Here is a 27,713-nt window from a genome sequence, read left to right as displayed (position 1 = left end):
TTGACCTCTTTAACTTGGCGGTTGATAAAACAAAAGTTGTGATCTTGAGGTGTTTGTTTTGAGAGACACTTTACCACTAGGAGTATAAACTCATAAACATGCTGTATTTCTGGATTAGTGATGCAACAGGGTATGCCATCAGGCTGCTTGGCACAAACCATTCTCCCATCTCTCACATGAAAGGCTGGGAGGGGAAAGATGACTAAGGTTGGATGAGAAGTCTTTAAAATTAGTTGTGAGTGGAGAAAGTGGGTGCTTGTCCCATAATGCAAGAACTAAGGGTGGGTGTTCATGGCACAGGAGCTGTTCCAGAGTGTCAGGAGGTTTAAAAAACAAATAAAGATGTTTTATGCGTTGGGTTAAATTTGTAGCTGCAGAACAGCTTTCTGAGGAGGTCAGCAGGGGACAAAAAGAGATTAGACCAATTCATGGACACAGTTACTTGGACAGATGTCCTCTAGATGTATGTTAAAATAATTTTTTATAATTCGATTCAGGAAATAAAATGCTGGATATTTTTGTTTATCCCTTTTTTTTTAAAGGCTCTTGCTAAATGCTGGCATGCTTTTGTTGGGAAGAAAGTAGACATAGCTTGTATTTTCTTGCCCTTATTACCCTGATGGTGGGAATGGTTTGATGCTATTCATTCAAATTTGACAGGTGATTGCTTCTGTAAATGAATGCACTCAAATCATAATTGTTGCAACAGAATTGTTTGATTACCTGGCGGTAGCCTCTTTCCCTCTGATAGCTTTTGGATCACCTGTTTGCTGAGAGCATTTGACAGTCCTCATGTTTATTACCCAATTGAATGTCAGTAGCAATTGCAGCTAAAGATAAACGAAAATGCAAGTACTTGTTGACCTTGACTTTTTTCCACAAGATATTGGACTTGATGGCTCTATTGCTGTTGAACTGATAAGAGTTATAAACAGTAGTTGAGGGAAAATGTTTTATTCCCAGAGGAAAATACCACACTGCTGTGGGAAATGGCATCTGACGAGCACTCTGTGCCAAATTTGCTTGGTTCACCTTCATTTAGACTGTGGGAAAATAAAATCCAAATTTCCCCTTTTATGACTTTAATATCTCTGCAAACATGAATTCCTGTGCTCTTTGTAAAGTTTTGTTGGCAGGCTGTGCCAATAACAGGCTGCGAGCACGAGACCTCGCCGTGTTTTATGATGTGCTATAATGAGGATTCGCAATTCTTCCTCGTTTTTTTGGATGATTTGATAATTACAGGGAGGGAGCAGAGCTTTCTTCTCCCATTCCATGGGAAGCTGGCTGTGTCTGTAACCGGCTAAGGCTGGGAAATGTGTGGCTGTGGGTGGGTGTCGTGGGGCTGGGGCTGTGCTGGTGGGAGGACAGCCTGGGGATGGAGAGGTGATACTTTCATAGGTCAGGTCTGCACCCACTTCTTCAGGCAAGGTCCCACTATATATTTATATATATTTATTTCCAATCCTGCTCTGATATGAAACCTGAAAGGAAGACTTCAATGGAAACAGAAGGCAATAGGCTTGGAGATCTTTCAGGATGAAAGTCACTGTATAAACATAATTCGTAAAAAGCACAAAAGACAGTGGAATTATATTCTTTAAATTTAAGTCCTTCTTGTCTCGGCAACTGCTCTGATAAACTCTGCACAGTATTGTAGGAGCTTGTTAAAGCTCCGAAATGCAGGATTAAGCAGTGCTGTAACAGTTAGCAGAGTCAGACGAGTAATCTCATTGCATTGTAATTTTTTTTTTTAGGTGAGATTAAGCTGGCATTACATTATATGTTTGTGGGCAAGGGGCCATTCTTCAAGGGATTAATTAATAGGATCAGCGCTGTAAGATGCTGACATAATTTTTTTCTAGGCACGTTGATGCACACGGGCTTTTATTATTACTATTCTTTCTTTTTTTTTTTTTTTTTCCTTCCAATTTTAAATTCATGAATGAGACGGGGAGCTTTTCTCTGGGCAATCAGAGCAGCCTCTGCAGCTTGCAGCAGCGGTGATGTCAGAGCCACCTGTCATCCTATAATTCACCAGGGGCTGCTCCTCACTGGCCTGGTGACCCACTAGTTGGTGACATGAGAAATACCAGAGGGACATGCCTGATGTCCCTTCCACCCCAGCTGGGGTGGCAGCGTGGGGCTGTGACTAAGCAAATGCCTGACACTGCTCTGGCAGCTCTCTGGATGCGGGTGCTGTTGGTAAAGCCTTCCACCTCTCTGTTTTGGCTCTTTAGCCTCGATACCCCCTCCATGTAGCCTTTGGTTGCTGGAACTTTTGCTGCTCAGGCCTGGAAGGTGGGAAAGGACACGGGAGAGCATGGCTGGGCTCGTGATGTGCAGTGGGAGCAGTGTGACATCAGGACTGCCACCCTGCCTCCCTCCGTGGCTTGGCAACTTCCTCATCACTCTGGCATCTAATAGCCAATATATAAATATTTATGTATATAAAACTTATTAACCTATTGTAAGTATTACGAATTTCTTTTTTTTTTTTCCTCCTCTCGAGTATTTAAAATCTCACGCAGATTTTGCGGTCAGGTTTTTTGCAGTTGCTCTTGGCCCAAGTGTCATGTGAAAGTGTGGGGAAGAAGAAACAGCATATAAATAAGTAAAAGTACAGTGGGGACAGCCTTTTCAGCTACTTGTCCTTGGTCCTGAGTTTTCCTGGAGCTGGTTCTGTGCCGTGGGTGAGAGATGGCCCTTACAACCCCAGTACTGTTGTCTCCAGGTTGTGAGACATCTTTTGCAGAAGGACAGGAGAAGACCTGCTGGAAGACACCACTTACGCCCTTGGAAAAGAGCTCATGGTGGCAGACATAGCCTAACTTATCCTGAAATCTTCCCCAGTGCTCTGAATAGCAGTGTCACATGGATGCAGGCTAAATATATTCTGGAGTCTGTGGTGTCCCGATGGACCTCAAAGAAGGCATATCTTAGCTTTCTCTGGGCAGCAAGTGAAGGTCATGGAAGCAGGGCTTGTAGGATGGAGAATCTTCTGTTGGTCTCATTGCTGTGCCAAGAGGATCTTCTCCCTGTCTCCCTCCCTGGCACAGCAGTGAGGGAGAAACCCCAGGGTGGAGTTCCTGCTTGGGTCCTGGATTGTAGCACATGCACTGCATGGAATGCCTTCCCGAAGCAGGGGAAAGAGGGAATGAGGTCAGCATTAACTGAACAGCTCCGAGTTAAGTGTCATTTAAAATGGGGTTAAAGTTTCAGGGCACTGTAACGTCAGAGTGTGGCAGCTTCTGTCTGAGGAGCAGGGGATACGGTGCAGGCAAATGACAGCAAGGGCGAGAAGAGACAGCAGAGTGGAGCTGGAATGTTGTGTTCTTTCTGTACTTCTCCTCCCTTCCCCAGTTAGTAAAGCATCTATTTATCTCTCCTGTCCCCTCATCCTGCCTGTGGCAATGAGAATGCCCCAGGAGAGGCTTTTGTTCAGGATCCTGCCTGCTTTCTTGTGGGGTTTTTTTGTATCTGTCTGCACTAACCCCGTGCAGATTCTGCATGAGGCCAGCTGGGTAAGAGCAGGGTTAATTCAGTATTACTACTGGACAGGCTTGGTGTGGTTTGGTATTGTAGTTCTGCAATGGGCTGTAGGAAAGCAGAGGGATGTTCTGTTGATGAGCAGGCAGAGCCACAGAATCTTTGAATGCCAGTCTATAAATATTTATTGTTTGTGTGTGTGTTTGTTCATATACGTGCTTGGATGCGACTGTTTCCTACTACTACGCTTTTTTATTCTGTCGACCTGGCAAGAAAGGTGGTAAAACAACCACCCTTGTGAAGTACAGGGCATTTTTAGAGCCTTTTAGAACCTCTCAAATTTTCTTTACGAGGAGCATTGTGCTAAGTTCCTTGGTGTTACAGCTACAAGAAACAAATTAGGAAGCAGTGCTAACATTAGTGTCTCACCACATATTTAATCCGGCTAAAAAACCCCTGAGGTGGCCATAATTTACCAGGCTGAAGAGCAGAGAGGGCTGGCATAGCCACCTCATCAAGAAATGTAAAGTGATGACTTGGTTTAATTTAATCCAAAGGGTGTTGGTGAGTTGGTTGAATTTAATCCCAATAAAGTAACCAGCTAACAGTCTGCAGGAGGAGCATGTTAGTCACGACATGAGTTCATCAGCTCTTCACCACCATTAATTATATTGCATCACTGCAAAGCAGAATATGCATATTATGCAATTTTACAGGATGGCTTTCCATACACAATGTATTAATATAAACTAGAATTGCTTCCTACAGATGACTTGAAATGCTGTGTGTTCCCAATATACAAATTTTATTTACAGCTGCAGTTGGTGTATGTGAAATGACAGCATTAAACTTAAAAGTGCCTCTCAAGTTGATAAATGCCAACTTGATACTAAACACATTAATACTCAGTTAAAATTAGCAGTCAATTCACTTGGATATTGGAGGTTGGCCAGGGATGGATCTGAAGTTGTATTAGGTATATCCTACTGGTCTGAATACATCATATGCTGTTGCAAAAGCATTGTGCTAATTTTAGCTTACAAAGAGGATGAAGATAAACTGCCTGCTGCTAGTTTGCCATATGCTATCCTGGTGATAATATTGAAGTCGAAAATATTCTGCAGAGAGTCTTATTGTTTCAGTAAAAAGGAAAGTGGAACAGAGTTAAGCAAATTTCTGCTCTGTAAATGTATACAAAATAATGAAATAAACCAAATCTCAAATGCTGGTAGATGAGATCTGTGAAATTTGTTTTGGGTTTATTGGCTTTCATGGGAGTCAACAATTTACTTTAGTATATATTTGATCCAATTGTATCCATTTCTCGCATGTAAATCTTAAAATCAATCTAAATAAAAATCGAACTTTGTTCTGGTAGGCAAAAATGCAGTCTGAGTTGCTCCTAACTAGTTCAGCCACCCATCCTTCAAATTTGGTACAGGAGTAAAGGCAGTGCCGAGCTGGTTTCTCACGAGCTTCTCCCTTCGCGTTGTTTATTTAAGAACACAAACCAAATTCTGCTTTCCATTTGGGGAGGGTTTGGCTGTTCAGGGAGAGGAGCATTTGCCTTCTCCATCTGCACCCGTGGCCAGGAGAGGGGTGTGTGAGGAGGGGTGCCCGGACCCCTGGGGCCGCAGGGGCTGGGGGGAAGCTTTGCATTAGCAAGTGGTGAAAAGCTTGACCTTCGAGTGACCTGAGTCAAGCCAGCCCCCTGCCGAAGTGTCCCATTTGGACATGGATACCTGTGGGGTGAGGGAAGAGATAAAGGGAGGGGGAGGAAGATAAAGTAATCCCATTGACCCGGGAACTTCTCAGATATTGCAAGCGAGGGAAGATCAGGAATAATAAAAGAGCGGCAATATTTGCCTGCCCCCCGTATCTGTGTAATGTCGTTTTCAAAGGGCTGGAGCAGATAATAGCAAATGTGCTTTCAAGTATCAGTTCAATCTCTTGAAGTGATGGGGAAGACTGGATGCTCTTGCTGGAGAGTGCAATACAATCCTGGCCACTGCAGAGAGAATTGTATAAATGGACAAAGATCTGCTGATTGCATCTTTCGCTAAAGTGTTAAGTAAAAGATCTGGCCAGGAGAGATGGTGAGTCTACCATTGTCTGGTCTTCTGACTTGTTTTCATAGGGGTTTTCACAGGAACAAATAGCCATGACCAAAATAAAAGCAAGCCCTGTGGCCAGTCCATATCGTGGTAGGACACATGCTCTTGAGTCAGCGTGGGCAGGAAGCTTGGCAGGTCTGTCCCCCACCATTGCCATTGCATCTTTATCTCTCTGCTTCATTGTTTGCCACTGAGTGCTTGAAATTCCAGTTTCCAAGTAAAAACTTCCTGTTTCTTGCATTTACATTCAGTTTGGTAAGACATAAATTTAGTTATCTATCAAGGAGGGCTTTTTTTTTTTTTTCCTCTCTGTCAAGTAAGGCAAAATAGGAAGAAGAAATTAATTATGATTTGGTGATAAGAGGTAGAATTTTGCATTTTCCCAGATTCTCTGTGGCAGGAAGCATGAGGTTGTATTCTTGTGATAAGGTGATGGATGGGAGCTAAATTCAGCCTTTCCCATCCTGAGTAATTTTAGAAAGAGCCCTGAAGTCCAGATCTTGCTTAGAAACAGAGATGGGCATATTCAGTCTTCATTAGCCATAGTTTCCTTGCCAGAGCATTGCTGCTTGTAAGTTTTTTACTGTTCTGCGCAGTATTCAAAGCTAATAGTGCACATATTCTTGTAGTCATCTCAATCCTGAATTTCCCTCCAGAGGGTTTCTTTCTCTCCACTGACTGTGAAGGACTCAGGGAGGACAAATCACCTCGTTCAGACACACAGCCTGGCAGTCTGACTTAAATGCTTAGAGTGAGGGGGGATGAAAGTGGGCTAAAAGTTGGGGTTCCCGTAGGAAGGAAATGTTTGCTCTTTGTGGAGAAGCAGAATGAAGTGTCCTGTGCTGCTGAAGATTAGAGGAGTGGGCTCAGGTGTTGTGTGTGTAGGTGAGGCTGTGTGCTCTGCAGCTCCTGAGCACAGTGGTCTGAGCATCTCATGACTTTTGTTTGCAGACCTGCATGGGTAACTGAGGTGTTCAAAAAGTCTTGCCATTCACAGAAAAAAATACATATGTACACTTTTTTTTTTTTTTTAAATATTATTTGGGGGAGTTTACTGTCTGTATCCCCATGCCTAGCTGGCAAGAATTCCAGCTTTTCCTAACTTCAAGAGGCTGCTTGCTTTATTAGGGCATACGTGGTTTTGGTGGAAGGTTCTCGTACGACTCTGGGAGCTGAGGACTTAAATATAAAACATGATGAGTGGGGCTTCTGAAGCTGTGTAGCAGTGCTTTCCTCAGCCTCCAACTAAACATCCTTTAGGATTTTGCAGGAGGTGAGAGGCTCCACGAGGGAAGCCTTGAAGCAAAGCCTGTTGCTGAGCTGAGGTGGTAGGAATGGCCATATTTAGCTTTGTTGTGCTGTTTGGGCTCAGGGTCCTTTGGCAGTTGGCACTTCATCTGTCAGGATTTCTCTCTGCTTTTAAATATAAAATCGGAATTTAACCCACTTCTACTCCAAACTAACGAGATTGGTCCATTTAAGAGTACTAATACGCATTCAAAAATTCATTCATTTTTTCCACTTCATTTTTGTAGTTGTATTTGTAGCAATCCTGACTAGCACACGAGGTAGAGAGGTAAGGGGTTAATCATTTTTATGCAGAATATTGGAACTCTTTATTTCCATTTCGAAGTCCACTTTGGATGCTGTCCTGAAAAATATTTTCCAGCCGTGCACTGTGTCCCCGCTGTGCCCCAGAAATGCACAATTGGGTGAAATTTGGGGCTTGCTTCTTTGGGAGGCTGCGAGTACAAAGCCCAAGGTTTGCAGGGAGGGTGGGGAGTGACAGCAGCAGTGTGGGCTTTCATTCAGCACCTTGTCAGCCTGCCTTATCTGGGATCTTGGGGGATGGCTCTCCAGGCTAAACCCAGGGAAGGGAGCTGAGTGAGGTGTTTCCAGGATTGTCCTGGCAGGGGCTTTCTTGTAATCCATTCTGCCTGCTCTGCAGGAGTCATAAGCAGCACAGATACTTGCAGTGCCTTGGAAAGTTGGGTTTTTCCAGCGTGTTTGTTGGCTGCTCTGAGACTTTGACCTCCTTCTTTACAACTCATGTAATCTTTGAATGTGCACCTGCTGTCTTGAGCCTCTCCTTTCATGCATTTTGGGGAGGTTCATGTGCAGCTTTGAATATGCATGAAGTCTCCTGGGCTGATGAGGGGAGAGCATAAAGGATTGCCTCCCCATGATCTTACAGGCAATTGCTCTCTCCAGGTCAATATTCCCTTGTTCAGGTCACTGCTGAGATCATATTCATTGCAAATATGGTGCTTATGTCAAAGTATTTTCCACAGACACTGCTAAGTATAGGTGAGAATGCTTTTTAGCTGAACTTTGAATTTCAACCTGTGATTATAGATGAAAATGTCTCTCCTCATCTGCCTCAGCCACGGATTGCAGGTGCAGCTGGTCAGGCATTTAAAATGACAAAATTCAGAGTTGCTGTGCATAGAAACCAGCGTCATGATCAGCAGTGGTTCAGAGGCTGGCACTGTTGGCCACTGCTCAGATGATTCTCAGGTATTTGTGAAAGCCTTTTCCAGTCTCCAGAGAATCACCTGTTTTGGCATCAGTGAGTGTTGTTCCAGAATTGCAGTGGGAAAGAGAGCAGATCTGTGGCTGGAGACTTGCTTTCCTGCCTGGCAAGCCCTGGTGACCCACTCTGCAGGCTGAGACACTTGCCTGCAGGTCCTAAGGCATCCCCCATACAGCAAAAGTTCTGTCTGGAGGAAGAAAGCAGCTAACACGCAGCTGGAAAATTGTGTTTGCTCAACATGTGATGACTTTTATTAGAAGAGAATCATTCAGAGTGGAAGCAGGAAATAGTATTTACTAGGAGTTATTTGACTGCTCCAGGATAATTTGAATACAGGTTTTAAAGTATTTTCTTTGCTTTTTAGACACATCTAAGCACATCTCTGATATAGATATATATATATTACAAAGCTGTCCTGACCTTCATCAAAATAGTCTGCTGATGTTTTGCCTGCCTTTATCAAATTGCAGTATGAAAGAAGCACTCTGATTCATATTTTTAAGGGGTATTATTCTGACCTCAGAAACTGATACTTCCTCAGCCAGTGCCAGAAAGCCCTTTCTGTGGTTGCAGTCCCCATTTCTTCAGCAATTAAGACTGAGGTGGCATCAGAACAAGAACTGATTTTAGTGGGCACTTTAGCCACCTCCGTTTTGGGGAGGAAGCACGCAGAGCTTCTGCAGAGCCTCGGAGCTCTGCGGTGTGACCTCGAGTGACCAGACACAAAACCCAGAGCAACTGGAAAGGTCTGCATCATCCAAACTGTGCTGACTCTTGTCCAAGAACACACTGTTTACCTGTTCCTTCCAAACTGGTCCATTTTCTGCGAGGCTGAGATGAGGGTGTTGGGGGATTTTTTTGCTTATCTCAGTGCAGCTTGGCTGGTTTTTGCAGAGCTGCTCTTTCACTGGCTCATAGATGTATGTTGAGGATTGTGTTTTCTTTATTGGTGATTGAAGCTGAACATTCCCACTGCTGACCTAAATTCACCACCTCTGTCATGTCTGAAAGTATTTGTATATTCATCTGCAAATGTGCAGGGTGACCACTCCAATCAAAAGCGACCAATCTTACCAGTTAACTCCAAAATGCATCTTGCTGAAGGCAATGTCTGAAAACACATTGCCATGAGCATGAAAGCAGCCAAGCTTCTGTCTGGCCCTTGAGATGTGTACCCAGACCTTAATGAAGGGTGGGGTTTGCCTTATTCCAATAAATAGATTTTGTTTGGAAAGGTGATTTTGTTTGGAAAGAGGCAGAAAGAGAGAACGTATTTTCACAGTCCTAAATAAAAGGCTATTTATGCCTAATACATTGGCAGAATTATTCCAGAGTAATTCATCCACGAGAAAATAGGATCCTTGTGTCACTGCCAAGGTCAGAGAGACCTATGGTGATCTGCAGAGTAAGTTCAGGTCACCCAAGTTAAATCTGCCCAGGGGCTGACTTAGCTCAGGCACCATATTTTTTCCGTGATTAATAAAAGCAAACATCTTCTATAGATGAAGGCAGGGCTAAAACTGTGGTCAGCTCTCTCCCTGGAGCCAAGGTCTCCTGCTTTTCCGTTCTCCTTTCCAGGTTGTTCCTTTCATTTCCTTTCCATTCTTCTCTTTTCCTGGCATTTACAGGATGCTTAGGAAAGTCTGTCTTCCCCTTTATGATGCCTATAAAACCTTCCTTGATATCTGTGTGGGCAGGAAGGACACGGGGACGGTGCTGGGGTCTGACCCGGTGCAGCACTGGCTCCTGAGCGTGTGTGGTGTGTCCTGGCCCATCAGCTGGGAAGCAGATCCTGAAAGCTGAGGTGAAAAAGATGGGGAGCACGGCAGAAATCTGTTCTTTGTTAGCCTGAGCTGAGAGGGCACCGTCTGAACGGGATGGTTGGCAGCTCCGAAGGTGAGGCTGGTGGTTCTGTAGGCACTGCAAGGCTGCAGGAGGAGACAGACGGAGTGGTGAGCTGGGCAGGTGAGGGTCCTCTTGCATCACTGGAAGAGGTGCCATGAGACCCTCAGCCCTTCCAGCAAGGATGAGGTTGTTCCGTCAGAAAAGTGAGATTCTTCTTCCTCGTGGTCTGTACCTGCCGTGGGGAAGCTGATGCCTGTGGTTTCAGCCTGCTCGAGCCTGAGGTTTCCTTTAGCTTCCTTGGTTACTCATTCATGTCATTTAAACTACATCAAATTACTGAAAGCTCTTAATTTTTTTGCTTTCTACACATTTCTGCTGCTGTTGCTCGTACTGGTACTGACAAATGCTGTGAGTTTAAGAAGAAACCAGAAATAATTTTGGGTTACTTTTTGAAAGATGTATACATTTTGTTTATTTTTTCTTAAGATATGGATGGCTTTTTGCTAAGACCCGGCTTTGCTTTGAGATTTCTGTGGGATTTTGGTTAAACACTCTTACAGAGTCAGAGATGAGCTGGAAATGGCTGGGTTAACTCCTTCCTATCCTTCATCCCTCTTGTCCCTTTCCTCCTGTCAGTTTGCCTATTCAAGGTAATCCTAGGCAGGCAATATCTAGGAATGTGTAGTGATGGAAGATGAAAGAGGTAAAAATAAGGTGAACATGCACCTGTAGGTGATATTCAGGGAAAGTTTTTAAGTGTCCAGCATTGATCTGACTTTTCTTTTACCCTCGTTGTGTGTTTTGGACTCTGATATCCGTTTGTTCCCGGATGATTTGCATTTGGATTTGTTTGGAAAAAACCCCACACCTTAAACTGTACCTGCACTGTAAATCAAAAATCAAAACACCAGAAGCTGTGACAGAAAGTTATAGGAAGCCAAAACCTTAGCAGTGTCATGAATTCATTAAGTTGGAGCCTAAGGGGACGTGCTAACTTGGTAGGACTGAAGCTCCTGGAAGGATTGTCACCCCTGGGTGCACCAGGGGACCTCAGGGCCTGAGCCTGGTGGCCAGTGGCCAACCACAAGGAGCAGGGTCAGCACCACCTCCCCATCACTGTTATTTCTCTGAAGGGCTCTCCCTGCTGAATTTCTCTGAATTTTCAGGCTCTGCCGTGGGGGCTGTGCTCATATCAGATGTGCAGAGGTTGTACCCTGACGTGTCCCTCAGTGCCACCCCACCTCCCCATGCCCAGGGAATATCTAGGGGCAAAGTGTTTGCAGCAGGAGAAGAGTTCTTGTCCTGATCTCCCCCATGGTCACTGCTTGGCCCCTCTCATCCTGCAGATCCGAGCAGGGCAGAGGGCAGCAGGAGCAGTGTGAGTGGCAGTAAGCAGTGTGCCTGTCTGCTGTGCCATCACACCCAATGGCACTGTGCCTTCACGTTAAAACCAGCTTCAGGATGGTTTTCTCCTGCTGTGCCTTTCTGAAGTGCCACCTCATCACAGCAGGTTTGCTTTGGGGGCTGGGAGAGGAGCAGCAGTAGAAGAAAGTTTTATGTGAGCTTGGCTCTGCCAAATTTACTCCTTTTGGCTCCTCATCCCCTTCCCAAGGAGCAGCCTCCCACAGATACTCCAGAGGAACCACCTTCTGCTGGAGGAACAGGAGCAGTGGAGTTAGGATGCTGGATAGCAAGGAGCAGGGGAAAAACATTAATTCTGTGTACACCCTTCCCTTGAAAGGTCTGGCAGAGGGCTGCATATTTTATAATTCAGGCGCTTTTCCTGAGTTCATTCCTGCATGGTAACATCAGGTTTTGTCTTTAAAGGGCAAAGCAGGCTGGTTGTGAGCATCCCAGGCAGTGCTAGGACAGGATGAGGGCAGAAAATTCATGGTGCAGTCCAAATGCCATCCCTCAGTTCACGACTGCAGATGTTTCTTATGGTTCCTTAGAAAACAGGAGTATAACTGTTTGGGATCCAGCTCTTCTTGCCTTGTTCCTATGAAGCCCAGAGGAAGATTCACAGGTCCCTGTTGTTCTGACCCTCTCTGCCCAGTAGTTCAGGCCAGCAGGCACTGCATCTCCAAGGCAGCTTGTGGCAGGGGTTCCTCCGGGTGGACACAGCCAGCCCTCTTCTCTGCCCTCTCTGCCCAGGTGTGAGACACAGGGTCACGCAGTGGGAATTACCAGGTTACCTCACCAAGGTTTTTGGATTAATATTCTGTAACAAATCAAAATTATCTTCCTCTTGCTTTAAGGAAATAATTAATTTGTGTCATGAGTTTAATGCCAGATTCTTTTTTTTTTTTTTTTAAACTAGTTGGCCAATCAGGAGGGTTCAGTGGCTGGGATTTGCTGGAGGAAGTGGATTTTTATGAGGCTGTATGACGTGATGGTTGGTTTTTAACAGTGGCAGTGGAGATGTTGTTACTGCCAAAAGAGAAAAGGGAGATGAGTTGGGGGCATTTCAGAACTGCCTTTTGCAGTTGCAAAGTGACAATATATGTCACTGTATGTGGGAAGACAGAGTATGTCGTGCAGCCATGGCATGCAAAGTGAACTTCAGCGTTGGTCTTCTTTCATTTGTGTCTTGGTTTTTATTGTCAATTGACGTAACTGATAGACGGGAGACAGGGAAAATTTTTTGGCTGTGATGCTACTTTGAAGTGGAGGGCAGTAGAGGAAAATACACTGCGTATCCACAAGAACTCTTTTACTTGGCACAAACCACACGGCACCTTCCAATGGGAAATATCTCGTGTGGCTTTGGTAGGTGATGAATCCTGACTCACCTGAGCTGCAGCTAGACTGACTCTGTCCTGTTTTTATGACTGGGTGACTGTGGTGGCACAGGGGATCCAGCTCTGCAAAAGAGGATTTTGGGGCAAGCAGTATCTGAACTATAACTGCAGCTTGGGCCAGCACTGATTGGTCTTGAATTGGCCCAAAATAAAATGCTTTTGTTTTGTTCAACAGTCCTAGGTATTTTGGTTTATCTTGCCCAACTTTTTAAATTTTCTTCAATAGAATAACCTCATTTTGAATTATTTGGCCAGTCTCAAGGTGCTGGCACGTATTTTCTGTTGTAAAACTAGAAATCTGCAGGGTCTTCTTCTCTGGAGCAGGCAGGGCCCAGGGCAATTTAGCTGTGTTTAGGGAAGGAAGCCTACTTAAATGCTCCACATAATAAACTGTTCCTACAGATAACACGTCCCTTCGTTTATACGTAACGTGCTTCTGATCTGTGCCTTGAGCCTCTTATAGCTGCTTGTGCTCAGCCCGAGAGTCAAGTGTCTTAGGGGCTGGATAAACAAAAAGATAGAGCCAGTTGTTAAGGAGCTGTAGAGATTTAGACAAGTTGACCTCATGGCCATTTGAAGCATTAGTTGGGCATATTTCCCCCATGGTGGAGCAGTCCTGTGCTCCTGCTGCTTTTTGTGCTCCTGCTTTACAAGGAAGCAAGCCTGATGGAATCCAGGGCTGGATTTACCTGTGTCTCAGTCATGTGTAGTTGACTTCTCATGGAGAATGCAACTGGTGGCACTAGCTCTCTTCATGAGGTTGGAGAGAACAAGATTCATAAAAAAGACCTGTATTTGAACAAAAGAAAGGATGACTGAAAATCAGCTCTTCCTGAGAAGCTGTAGAGTCATCATGGTGGCTTTTATATTTGGGGAAAAAAACCCCAAAAAACCAACAACTTTTTAAAGCTTTTTACCATTCTTGGTCAAAGCAGGATGTTTTTCTGTTTAGCCAGGTTCTTTTCTGTAGGGTATTTGCTTCCAAGTGCTCAAAGTAAACTTCTGTTGCTGGCAGCAGAAAGTTGTTTGCTTCCCATACAATGAATTATTATTATTATTATACAGTTTTTACCCATAATAACTCAGTTTTCTGAACCTCATTAAGAAGTGCTACCTGGTGCAAGAGAACAGGTTGCCTTCATTTCAACTACAAAAAGTTGCCAAAGAAATGAAATTTAGTAAAATCTGTGTGTTTTCCCCCACTAAGTGACACAGCACTTTGTCAATGCTGTTTTCACTCTTTGCATAGACAACTAATTTGCCCGATGCTTGCCTGAAGGGAATTCAAGTCAAAAAAATATGGTTGAGTTGCTAGAAAAAGGTGCTTCTGTCTCTGAAGAGCGAAGTTCAGTGATTCAAGAAAAAACTTCAAAAGTTTATGAAAGGCCAAAATGTGATTTATACTTTTCCAGGTTTCACTATCTGTGAATATTTGTTTAGGGTATTTTTGCAACTGCATCCTTTAGTATCCTGTAAATGTGGATACTGTCTGTGACTGACAATCACTGTTTATGTCATGGTCTGAATCCTTGCATGAAACATGTACTGCATCTCCTCAGGAGATGTGTGCACACCCAGGCACGTGGTATTTGTTCCTTGCTAATGCTCATTTTCAACCTTGTTGTTCCTCATTAACTTTTTATTAAGTATATTTGAGAAGGCTTTCTCCTTAAGGAATATGAAAAAAAAAAAAAGGTCCCTCATCAAGGCCACTTTTCAAATTCACAAGCAGAGCTGCATTGTCATTGTAAATTATTTTTGGGGCGTTCTGTAAGCCACTCGGTGTGCTGAGATGATTTCCATTGACCTCAGGAGCTCAACTACCCATGCATCCAAAATAATAGAAAAGGCTTTTCCCAATAAAGAAATTCCATAGTTATTTTACGTTTCCTGGAGCACCTTTTTCTGGTAGTCCCATTCTCAGCTGGTGTGCCTTGCTTGGGCATTGACAGACTGAGAGCTGTCAGTGGGTTAATGTTACACATGCAGTACATGCATGTGTGTTTAAATTTTACAATAATGTGTTTTGGGGAAATATTCTAAACTGAATGGCCTTTTAATGTCAAAACTTCTGTTTCTCCTCAATGGATAAGGCACAGCTTGGTTTAGCAGCCTTCCAGCTCTCTCCTGGCATACCTGAGCCCTCAGCCCCTGTGCTGCTCAGCTTCCCTCCTTAGCCACCTTGCTCCAAGGAGGAATGACACTTCCTGAGCAGTGAACTTGTCCTTCAGTACTTGTGGACATGAATAATAGCTCCACTGACTCACGTCAGAGTCATTTGGGTGTGACTTTTGCTCTCCGTATTCCTGTGCCAAGTTGTATCTGGTTGTGTCAGAAACAATTTGAAAAATATATGTACATATAAAGAAATTTCCACATTCTTTGATTGCCCAAGACCATTCAAAGCTGGTGGTCTGAAATGATGATTCTTGTTCTATTTCCTGTGACCAGCATTCCTTCTTTTGCTTCACAGAAAAGCTCATTGCATCTGTGGACCTGCTTTTTTTGAGAATTCCTAATTTTGTACCGTACAGGAAAAATTCACACACAAGCCTGGCTTTGCTCCACGAAAAATTGTCATAGTGGGTGTGTGGTTATCCAGCAAACTGGAGTTTTGTTAGGTAAAGCTGTGGAAATTACAGTAGTTACTCTAAATTGGGATATGGCACAGAAGAAAGGTTAAGGAAAGCAATTTTGGCACTTACAATCTCTCTAGTACATTATGTTGCTTGAAGCTAATGAATCTTCCTTTCCAGTTACCTGGAAAGATTACTAAAGAGATTTTGGTTCTTAGAATAGTTGAAAGAGAAAAGAACCATCAGAGCTGTGGGTGGACAGTGAACAGTTAAATTTTTGGCTTAGGCAAATTAGGATTTCTTATGCTAAGGAACTTGTATCTAAATGCTTGCAAAAAAATTATGATAGAATTAAAAAAAAAAGACACTACTGAAAAGACCATGAACTTTGTGGCATCCTGTTAGGTGTTTCAGTTCAGAGCAGTGAACACATTATAAATTTAGCCCAGAAGTCGACAGTTTTTGTCCAAACACAGCGTATATTTAATTTATATTAGCTCATGAAATACAAAAGTGAATGCAAACTGTGATGTTCTCCTAGGAGGCAGAAACTGTTTTTAACAGGAGACATTTGGACACATAAAAATAAGTTGAACATAAGGAGCTTTTAGTCAGTCCACTTAAAAGTTGCTCCAGGCCTTTCCTAGGGCTTCTGGGTGCACATCTTTCACATTTTCTCCTGTGAACTCCTTAAAGCAGTCTATTTAGATGCCTGTCTAGAACTGGACTGTATAAGCTGGAAGTGTTCCTCGTGTTGTTTAGTGTACCTGCTCTTACCCCCTCCCAGATAATCGAACAGTAAAATCCCAAAACTCTCTCAGATCTCCTGTCAGAGGAATGGGAAGCAGGCTTTTTAGGATAATCTGATTTTCTTTGATACAGACAATACCTGTACTCCAAATGCAGACTTGATAGTAGGACAGGTCTGTGTGGAGTGGGAAACAACCTGTTACATCTGGTGAAGGTTCTTTCAGTACAGCTGTATCTGGAACTTTGATACTGACGTTTCGGGACAGTTTAAATCATTTGAGGACGTTCCTCTAAAGAGCTCCATGCAGAGGCATGGATTTGTAGTGAAGCAAAAGGGTGGAGTTTTCAGGACATCTGAATTTCCCAACCTTTCAGAAACTTCCATGACTTGGGATTGGGAATATTTATGTCATATCTGGACAGCCTCGATGGTTAAGGTCTGACAGTACATTTGGGAGCTGGAGTGGCTGAAGGTTGCCCAGTTGTGCCACAGTGCCAGGCTTTCCAGTGTCTCAGGGTGATGATATTTGATTTGGGTTTGGTGTGGGAGTGAGGGAGGCTTTGAATCACCACCAAACTCCTGCCACCACCATGGCTGCTGAAGGCAAGTGCCGGTGCCAAGTCTCTCTCCAGAAGCACCTATTTTGTCACCAAGGGTTTATGACATATCACCCGGGACAAAGAGAGCATTACCCACTCAAGGGGCTGCTGTAAAGTCGCTTGCCCTTTGCTGCTTCTGCCTCTGATTTTTGGGGGAGTGGGAGGCGAAGGGAAGTCGGTGACAGCGGAGAGGGGAACGCGGTGAGAGGAGCCCCTGCTGGCATGGCCAGCCTGAGCCATTCAGCAGGGCTGAATGCGATAAATGCTGCTTTATCCTTTCTTGAAAGGAACAAGATAGCAGAGCCTAAATGCCTGGGTGTGCTTAAATAGGCAACTCTGGGATGCTGGAATTGAGGGCGTTTGAAATCGGAGCTCCCCAACAGCCAGGGAGCTGCCACAGGTCACCTGCCTCGCTCCATGGGGACTGGCCCAGGTCTGGCAAGAAATCGTCCACGGACGAATTGTAGAGCAAATTCCTTTCTTTGTTGGTTGGCCTCTTTCACTAGACCATGGCCTATAAAAAATTGTGTAAAAACAATTCTTAAATATTATTTGAAAGGGCAAACGGCCACGCTGAAAGGTTTGACAGTTTGACATACAGCGCCTGGTTCTGCTCGCCGGGGAACGGGAGTGCGGAGTCCGGGCTCTCCTTCTGCTCCTTACAGGCTCCACATTTGTTTTTTGTTTTTTGTTTTTTTTTAAATAGCATCTAGTTGCTGTGCAGAGTTGCTGCGCTCCCAGCAATTTGACAGGCAACGAGTCTGCTTCAGTGATCTTAAATCCTTTTAGACTAATTTGCGAGCGAGCAGAAAAACAGCTAGCACCTTCGGATCCAGCACTCAAAACCAGGGAATCAGGTATTGCCAATTAAAGTGCCATTTCCAACCATCATATCAAGACAGATTACTTGCAGCTCCTCTGATAATGTCACGCCATGCCTAAAGAGAAAGTAAAGGGATGGAGTTTCTCCATGGACAAAGGATCCACATGGACCAAGCTGATGGGCAGGCGGGGCGGAGGGAGCGCGCTGGGGATCGTGCACACACCCATGCATATGTGCAGCATAAAGGGGAACGCTCTGACCCCAAATAGCCATGGGCCATTCTGAAGAGCCCGTGGCCCCTCAGTCACTGGCCTGCTAGTTAATTGCCACACGGACTTCGTGACACATGGGCAGATAATATGACATTTTCGGTTTCTGTCACTAGCAAGCGCCACGGCGTTGCTTGCACTAGTTGCTAAGAAGCTGTCAGAAACCATTAGCAGCTGGCTAAAGTTGCCCTATGGCATTTCCTCATGGCATCAGCAAAACAAGCATAAATCACCCAGCGGAGCCTCCCGCTATACTAATGAGGCTGTAAGCTTGTTTATGGACTAGCATCATTTCTATGATTATTTCCACCTTTTCAGTTCGCCTTCATTTGGCGGCAGGAGAAGTCAACTGCGGGAGCGGAGTTGCCACCGACATTTTACAAGTGCAGTTCGTAGCTGCTACCGTGTGGCTGGTCAGCGGTGCTTCAAGTTTGTTTAGAGATCTTTGAAAGGAGGAAAAGAGGGGGGAAAAAGAAAAGGAAGGCGGCGGGGGGGGGGTGGAATCTCTGGAGACCTCACAGAGGTGAGCGTATCGAGTTGCAAAGTAGATGGAAATACTAAAATCCACAATTGACCATTTAGACTTCTCTCTGTGGTTTCGGTCTTTACGGGATCAATTTTCCATTTAAAAAAAGTGGAAGAGGTTAAACAATTTACAGGAGTCTGCTGGAGCATTTGCTCCGAGGATAGCCGAGCGCTTTCTTATCCTCTCCCTGCTTTTCACTTTCTCTAACTTGTGTCGGTCGAGGCCAGGGTTTATTGTTTTAGGCTTTTCTGAACATACACCAGTATTTACACTGGATTGAAAGCATTTGCTTCCAATGAAAATCTTGTCTTAGATTACAGCCCAGCAGTGTAATTTCCCTCCCAGATGGGAGTAAAGTAGCAGTATTTGCCTAAAAACAGTAGGAAGAACAAACTGTGCATTAAGCCAAGGCTGTTTTTGGCTTGAGCTAATGATGTAACAGAAACCTTTTATTTGGGATAGGTCACTGCCCGGGATTGAAGGAGGTGATCTGGCTCGCGCTTGAAAGGTTTCTCCATTGTATCTACATAAGTCTTCACTTAAAAAATCCTGTTCCTAATGCTTCTGCTTTCATACAGCAGAAATAAACAGGAAAGGTTCTGGGGAGTGTTATAGGTGGAATGCAGAAAGCTTTTCCTCCCCTAATGGAGGATATAATTCAGGTGCCCTGGAGGCATGCTTTCAGGAATTCTCTTGCCCGAGGTAATGGGAAGCTAAGGCTGCTTGAAGGCCTTGATTATCTATTGATGCACAAAGCTGGAAAAAAAGTCATCTCCCTTGGATTATAGTAGATATTTCCATAAATTATCAATGAGTCCTCCTCCCGTCAGGCATAAGGCAATGCCTGCTAAATTAATCTGAAGGGGGTTTGAAATGAGTATATTTTTTAAAAAAATGGGTTGGGGGGAAGAGGGTGGGTGGACGATGGCAGGGAGGTGGTGAAAGACAGTGTCATTAGGTTAGAAGCTTTTCATTTTTAATCAATGAATGCGTAATACTTTTCTTTTCCTTGTTTGCCTCTCGCAGACAGAAAGTAGATTAGCCCGTGGAATTTTAAATGCTGTTGAGTTGTTTCCTTTGCTCATGTTTCTTTTATGAATTATTATTTTATATGGTGAATTGCTTCTCTGTATAAAAGCCCTTTTTTAGATACCGGGCTTTCAAAGAATTCATTGGATATCTAATTTCTTCATAAAAATCTTGTGTTTGTCTGTAACTACCCAAGGTTACAGTTCCATTAAAGACACAGGCCAAGTCATAAGGACAATTATAAATTTACCATGGTCAGTAGCATACTAAGAATGTAACTCTGATAATAGGTTGTTTTTGGTTTTTTTTGTGCTGAAAGCTGTTTAACAAATCACAATTATGACAGTCTGCATCCCATTTTAAAAATACATTTCATTTTTGTCCCTAACGGAGATAGTTTGTATTCAGCTGATTTGAGATTACTTTCTTCATCGCTCTTGCCTGGGGGGTAAAAAACACTTGCCTAATAACATCACAACTCCATGTTGCTACAAATCCAGTGTCTTTGGAAGCCAGGATGTGCTCTTCAGTCCACATGCATCCCATGCAACGACTTACTTGCTCTGTGGGCTCGTTTATAAACTGTTTCCAGCGCTGGCAACAAAAATTGCATGCAAACTGCTGGGCACTGCAAGTTTTGTTTCCCCTTGGCCGCTAACCCATCAGCCCAGGCCCAAGCTGGCTGCTGCTCAGTGGCATCCTCCCACAGACGTGTTGCTAATGTGATGAGAACTGTCTGAGACCTTCTGTGCGTTGAGGAAATCCATTCTGGATCAGTGGTCGTCTCCCAGAAGCAGACACCTATTACAAACACGCTGGCACAAAGCAGGGCGTTAATTCCTGACAATGTCTGTCGAGTTGGTGCCTGCTTATCCCCCTCTGAATCTCTTCTGGCTGGGGCTGGGAAGAGGGGAGCCAGTTAGCTGCCCACCTCCCATTGAAGAATCAGGGGAAGTCGAACATCTGTAAAAGACTTAACATGAGCAATGCCTCAATCCTCTGTTTTTTTTGTGAATTTGCTGAGAGAATGTGATGTTGCAAGAGAGCTGCATCCACCCCACTTTTCACACCCCAGGGTGGGACCCAGCTTCACACACGTCACGATCCCCATCCCAGAACACCATTGGTGCTTTCCTAATGGTCAGCTCAGCCAAAGAAGCTGACTGGGATGAACCTTTGGGAAGTGACCTGGTGTGAAGAAGAGCCAGCATCCCCACCTTTGCAAGTTGGATGCTTGTAATTTTTTTTTTTTTTAAATAATTTGTAAGCACTTTTTGTTCTGGGTTACAATGGCAGAGATGGCCACACTGTCCTTCCAGACAAACCAGAATGGGGCCAACACATTTCTGAGCCCCTCCCTCTCCCCGTGTCTCTCCCCCCCTTCCCCCATCCCCTCAACCCCTGGTGAATTACGGTGTTAAAGAATTTATACCTCATTTAAATATTCATGCAGTTTATACCCAAAGCCAGGCTTCGGCTGAAGTATATAAAGGTAGCATAAGTCAAAATTTGATTCACTATATTTACAGGTGACGGCTTGGACAACAGTGTAGCTTCCCCCAGCACAGGTGATGATGATGATCCAGATAAGGACAAAAAGCGACATAAAAAGCGTGGCATCTTTCCCAAAGTAGCCACAAATATCATGAGGGCATGGCTGTTCCAGCATCTAACAGTAAGTGAACTCTAGATCACATATGCAAAATAAAACATGGATAATGTCATAGTTGTAGTAGTCATAGAAAGCAAAAAAAATACGTATGATGTTGCTGCCAGGCAGTAGAGGGACTTCTCTGAGCAGAGTTGTTGTTGTTGCCTCATTTGCTAGATGCCAGGGGAAGAGCATAGAGCGTATGTTTTTATGGTGTGGGGTTTTTTTTTGTGTGTGTGTGTGTTGTTTTGAGATTTGTTTGTTTGTTTGAGACGCAGTTGTTAACAGGACGTCACTGCCAAATGTGATTTTTTTCCTTTAAAGCTGACATGAATCTAACCTTGCAGACCTGTCCTGCTTTGCAGTGGGAATCGCTGCTCTGGAGCACGGAGCAGCATTTGGCCCCTGGTCCTGTGCTCCAGAGAACTGCAGGAAACAATTGGGGAGATTAAAAAAAACAAAGCCAAAAGCAAACAAAGACCTTATTCAGATGTTTGTCAGAGATCATCAGAAGCTTCATGATGAAAGGTCTGAATGTATCTGGTTTAATAGCAAAGTATAATTTTTACTTTGAGACGTTCTCATTCCCAGAGTGTAAGTTACCCCTGTATTTAATGTTAGGAAGTGGCGGGGGTATGTGTAGTTATTTCTGTTACCACAGCTACCTGTATGGGCTTTTTTTATTCCTGGGATTAGAAATCAAAGCTCTGGACAGGTGTGTGGGGTTAAGCTGGAGGCTGGAGCTGCTTTCAAGGCTTCATAGTATGTACCACACCTTCCAACATTAGCATTTAGAAGTGTTTCTAATGCCATTCTCCTCCTTCCTCAAACTGTGGTGATCTGTCCCTGTGTTTTTATCCACTGTGGGGATCTGGGCTTTAAGCCCCAGGAATTTTTGCCTGTGCCAGGAGGACGAGGGTCAGGCAAAGGGCTGCTGGGGTGTCTGCAGGTGGTAGTGAGGAAGGGCTCTTGCCTCTAGCCCCAGTAGGTGCCTGTAGCTGGGCTCAGGATGAAGCTAGAAGCTGGCCAGCTTGCCCAGCCCTGGCGGGAGCCCTGCCAAGGGTGCCCTGTAAGGCAGGGGAAGCGCTCATGCACAGCACCCCTCCATCCCCTGCTGAGCCAAGAAACCAGACACCTGCCATGGCTCTTGTCAGCACGGGGATCAGGCAGGGAATCCTGTGCTGTGCACTCCTGGGTCGCTATGAATGAACCTTCACGTTGCAGCCCTGCTCCTCGGGGGCCAGGGAGCGCCTCAGATACCTCCAGTCCATCCCTCCCTCTGGCATCGGGTCCTCAGCCCTGTCTGGGGTGTTCAGTGCCATCCTTTCCCAAACCTGAGCTCCCTCTGGTGCTGATGGCTCCCCCTTTGCAGGTCCTCACCCGAGGTGAGTTGACACCTGGATCTCTCTCTAGGTAGGTGTGAGGCTGAGGACAGCCACCCCCAAAACAGTGCACGGGTGCTGTGCCTGCTCACACCAGCCTGGTGCACCAGGTTCAGGAATCAGGGGAGGCCCTGGAAGCTCTGCAGCCAGGACAGGGCACGCCAGAACAACTGCACCACTGCCTGTCAGTTCCTGTAGTTTCCAGTGAGGAATTGCAATAGTATAAAAAGTATAAATAGTATAAATATTTTTTCCCTGAAAGTGGCCTGTTGCTGTGTTTGTGCTAGCAAATAAAGCATCACCCAAATCTGAGCACAGGAGCACAAAGGTCAATCCTGGCAAACTCCTGGCCTGGACTGGGCACACGCCCTCCAAATGCCTTCCTGGGGATGTGGCAGAAGGCTACAGGGTGGCTCCAGAAATCCTTTGTGGTGGGAGCCACCCTGTGTCGAGGATTTGACTGCATGAGCTTGAGCTGACCCTGGAGATGATGCCATGCTTGGTCTCAGGAGCAGAGAACAGACTGAACAGACCCCTTCACTGTTTCCCCTGGGTTAGGTGCAGGGGTTTAGTGGCTTTGCACTCTTCTCCTGTGTGGTAACAGTGCTCAAAAGAGGAGAGTGCCTGCTGAGCTCCCTGCAGGGCTCCTAGCAGTCCCCAGGAGACAACATCTGGGCATTTGCTTGTAAGGTGGTCTCTGTGCTTCTGGAAGACTCAAATACAGAAAGAATCATTATCCCCAGGACCTTTGCAATGCTGCATTTTCTACCTTGTAACATTGAGCCAAAGCCTGCTTTAGAAACCCATCATCCCCTGTGCAGAGCCAGCCCAGCCACGTGAAGCAGGCAGGTTTTTTGCAGGGCAGCTTTCTCCTCTCCTGGCAGCGTGGTAGATCCAGACTCACCTGGTCAATTCAGTCAAATGGGATTGGTTTATCCAATCCAACCTTTGCCAGGCAGGACCTTGAGACAGACTCTAGGCAGGATCTTGGACAGTTTCCTCAGATTAAAACATGTCTGGAGAACGTTGTAGGCTCTTCCAAGTGCTAAAGTAGCAGAGCATATTTACATGTTTTATGATTTGTGTGCTGTCCTGGCTGCAAAAACACCCAAAACATACCCAGGCCCAAATAAGGGCCTCTGCCCAAATAGCTCCTCTGCAATCAGAGCTGAGGAGTAATGGGGGCAGAGACTGAAGGAATTAAAACTCCTGTTCATTTTTGAGGGCATCTGGGCTTCATGACTGCTCTTATAACACTGCACAGCAGCATTGGTGATGTCCCCACCTGATGTCCTTGCTGAAGGGTGGAGATCATCCTGAGGAAACTGGAGATCCCACACAGTTTGTTTGTTTATTTGTTTATTTACCCATTTGTTTGTCAGTGGATTTGGTCTCTTGCAGGGTCCTCCCTAAAGTGGGAGGTGAGGAAGGGCAGAGGGGTGGTTCTGTTCAGGCAGGGGATATGCCATGGCTGGTGTTAGCCCCCAGCACTTCACTTTGCCATCTGAAGAGTGGCAGAGAAGAAGTGAGCAGCAGTTAAGTGCAAAATCCAGCATCCCCTTGACCACTGATGCTTCCTAATTGGGGTGAAAGTTGGGAGTCCTCCTTTTCCATTTTTTTTTTCACAATTGTGATATTAATACACATCAGCGGTATGGAATTAAATAAAATAGACAGCAATTGCTGTGGCTGTCTTACTAATGATTGTTGGTTGGAAAGACCTAAAATAAATATTGGACAAATACAGTCTTTCAGAAGTGGATAGGCTGGGTTAATTCCCTCCGTGCAGTTGTTCCATCTCCAAGAGCTCCAAGTCTTCCTCTGTGTGCTGACTTCATTTCCGAAGGTTTGTCCCCTGCTTCTTGTTTCACGCTCAGGAGGAAATTCAGTTTTTTTCTCTCCGGATGCTGAAGTGTTTGGGCAGCCCTTCCCACTCTGTGCCAGGCTCCAGCCCCCCCAGTATTTTGACTGATGTGCAGAACTGAGTTGACACCTGCCCAAAGGGCAGGCAAGCGCTGTCCTCTGCAGATGCAGGCAGCTCAAGCTTTTCAGGGGGTGAATCAGGATAAATTCATCCAAATTGCCTTTTTTTCCCCCCCTCTTGGAATAATAACAACAAAAACAATCAGCTAAAACAATTGCAAAAGTGCTGACCAGACTCACACTTAGGCTTGGCAGGGTAATTCTTTTAACTGTTTGCTGTTCTGATTGAATTTGGATTAAACATCTGGGTTGGGAGAGCTGTTCAGGTGGGCTGTTGGACAAAATGCAGTTGTGGAGCTTGTCGAAATTTTTCCTGGGAGCTCATGACAGCATCTGGCAAATTTGGAGGTTTATGAAAAAGCTTGTTACTATCTGTAAGAAGAGAAAAAAATAATAAGAATAATTTGGTGAGGAATTGTTAGAATCAAAGTTGAGAAGAAGCTTGTGGAGTGGCATCAGATGAGCATCAAATGCCATGGCAGGGGTTGGAGGAGAGACTGGGGCAAACACTGTGCTGGAGTTTCACTTCACAAAGTCACCCTAAGGATAATTTCAGGGTGTGTTGCAGCCCAGCAATGTTTTGCAGGCCTTTAAGACTTGAAATTTTTTTAATTTTTTTTTTTTTTAATCACTTAACATTCAGGGTTCATGTCTCCCTCCAAATTTTTCAAGCGTATCTCCTCACTGTAGTGTACCTCCCTCAGCAGGGATTGTGAAATAAGGAAAAAGCTTGGGGAAAGAGGAGGGGAATTAAAAAATAATCTTGCTCACAGTTAAATCAGTGTAAATTTAATTGTGGCAACAGGGTTAGTTTCTGCTTCAGCCCATCCTAGGCTTTTGTCCCAGCAATGGTATTATTGGTATAAATTGCTATGAATTCCTTTTTGTCAAAGCTGGGAGAAGGGAGTTTGTGGGGTGTCATTTCAAGTGTTTTTTTCACTCGTGAATATTCTGCATCCTTTAAATCCAGCTTAATTTAAAATGTTAGGATTCAAACCTCATTTTGGGGATTATACAATGTAATTGGTTTGTTATATGATGAGTATTTGATGATCTTCACGTTCATCATCTAATCAGGCAAAAAAAAGCCATAAAATTATAATCCCAAAAGATGTTTAATAACAATTTAAACTATTGAAGGCTTTATTTAAGCACATTAGGGGATTATAAACTACTCTCTTTTAATGGTGCCAAGAGGTAGATTCAAGGACTTCAAACACCTTTTAAAAAACAAATTGCCATGATTTGAAAAAAAATGAATGGGCTGAGGATTTCCTTCATGTAAATCCCATAATTTAATGATTATTTTTAACTGCTTTTAAAACAATTTCCTTAAGAGGTTAAATCTTACTGAAAGGGGAAACCGAGCAGAAAATAAAAGACATGGCTGAAAGATGTTGACTTTAAAGTGAAAGGGTTTTTTATATTAAGTATCGGGATGTTTAACCTTTATTGATTACTTAATGCCATGATATGAAACAAGAAAATTTAAAATAAGCAATAGAGAATCTCTCTAGTGAAGCTGTTATTTGTAAAAGAATTTATTGGAAGCAGATATTTTGAATCCAGTGGAGAAGAATAGTCCCCATCCCTTCAAGGATGCTGTTGTGATAGAAAAATTATACCATTTAATTCTGTAAGTTTTCTTTTCATATTAATATTTTACTGGCTAGCAACTCTTTAAAGTTAAAACAAGTGGATTTCATGTCTTTCCTCATCCCTCCATAGTGATGAGATTTTGTTTTGGGAGAAGCATGGGGTTAATTTGGCTGCCTGCCCCTACTCCCATGTGGGATGCTAGCCTGATTTGGGGAAGGGATGTAGTGAAAGGGTAGATGGGTACAAAAGTAGGGTACTGAAAATGTGCAAAGGGGAAAATACTTGGCTAAACCAAGTTTTCTTTGTTCTCCTCTTGAGAGATCTGGAAGCATGAAAACAAAAGGAAACCCCTTCCCCTCTGCCCCCCCCAAAAATGCAGCTTACAGGGAGTTTCCATCCTGCACCAACTGGTGCAATTTTGCTCTGCAAAATGCCAGAGGGCTCCTGGAGCTCATCTGCGTAACAGGGCTCAGATTTCCAAATATTGGGCTGGGAATGGGTGGCGGTGTCGTCCCACTTTATCCCAAATACGCAAGTCTCCTCTTTCAATTGAGTTTATTGTGGGCAGAGCTGTAAAAAGCTTTCTTGCACATCTGCAAGACCTCTCAGTGCCAGCTGTCCCGAATTCCTGGGAAAAGGCAGGCCTTTTAGCTTGCCTCGAGTCACTCATGCACTGCCATCCCCTTGGCTGGGAAGGTGGGAGCCAGGGCTTCTCCTATTCCTGTCAGGAACGAAAAAACATCCAGCAAAGGCATCTAACACAGGTTGGTGCAGGTAACCCACAAGGAGGGTCCTCAGCTCCCTTCTGCTGGGGGAGGTGCTGTGGCAGTCATCTCCAATGGCAGAAAATGGGAAATGTCATTATGGGAGAAGATAATTGTTCTGGAGCTCTGTCCCAGTTGAGCTGAGAGCTCCAGAAAGGAGGACAAAGAGGATTTAGGTAACTGTGTTTGAATTGACTTCTTAATCCTTCAGACTTTTACAGAGGACAGTGACTGTTAAAACCTCCAGCATTTTCTTTAATTGTCCTCAGATTTGTGGCTTTGACCTGCTGTCCAGCTCCCAAGAATTGATCCATTTTCTATCATGAGGGGATTTTTGCTATTTTAAAAGAAAACTGACGGGGTTTGGGTGATACCCTTGGCAATGCTGCTGCTGTTCCAGTTTCAGGATTTCTTGGAAGGAGCATGTCTCATGCACTGTCTTGTAGATTACTTAAATTGTCAGCGCTGATCTGTCCCACAAACCTTTGGTTTTAGAACAGAAAGGAAGAACAGAGGATGCTTTAGTCAGTTAGTTCAAGGAAAACAGATTATTTACTTCGGCTCTTCTCACGTTCAGAAGTGTGGTGTAGTTACAGCATCTGTTTTTTTTAACACCTGTGATTTAGCTCCATTGCTGTTGAAGACAGCCATCATCTCTTAAACCACAGGGTATGCCACATCTCATCGGGGCTCCTCACAGGTCTTGGGAATGGCAGAGATCCAGGGAAGTGTTTTGGTTGAAATCAGAAGGTAGCCAATAACCTGAGCCAACAAGATTTCAGAGAGAGAGAGAGAGAGTGCGTGTCTATTCCCAGAGGACTATCCTGCCTTTTTCCCAGTTTCCCACACTTTCTAGCTTGGAGGCACTATTGTGCCAGTGTGGAAGCCACCAGCACATTAAAGAATTTGAATTATTTTGAAGCTGCTGAAACACATTAGTATTTAGGCACTAGCAGAATTTCACATCTGAGTAGAAGCA

General features: G+C 44.4%; 1 protein-coding gene across 6 annotated transcripts in view; it reads left to right on the top strand.

Moving 5' to 3' along the window:
• The window catches only part of MEIS1 (Meis homeobox 1), a 108,110-nt gene that overhangs the window by 35,686 nt on the left and 44,711 nt on the right, over positions 1-27,713 (top strand). For all 6 annotated transcript variants that reach the window (XM_063391567.1, XM_063391568.1, XM_063391566.1 and 3 more), the window contains exon 8: positions 20,885-21,030. In XM_063391567.1, the coding sequence (XP_063247637.1) occupies positions 20,885-21,030 (146 nt within the window). The remainder of the gene's footprint in view (positions 1-20,884; positions 21,031-27,713) is intronic.

Source organism: Prinia subflava, chromosome 2 (genome assembly GCF_021018805.1).
Source record: "Prinia subflava isolate CZ2003 ecotype Zambia chromosome 2, Cam_Psub_1.2, whole genome shotgun sequence".
NCBI lineage: Eukaryota > Metazoa > Chordata > Aves > Passeriformes > Cisticolidae > Prinia > Prinia subflava.
Note: the sequence above shows the minus strand (reverse complement) of the source record. Positions and strands in the feature narration are given on the sequence as shown.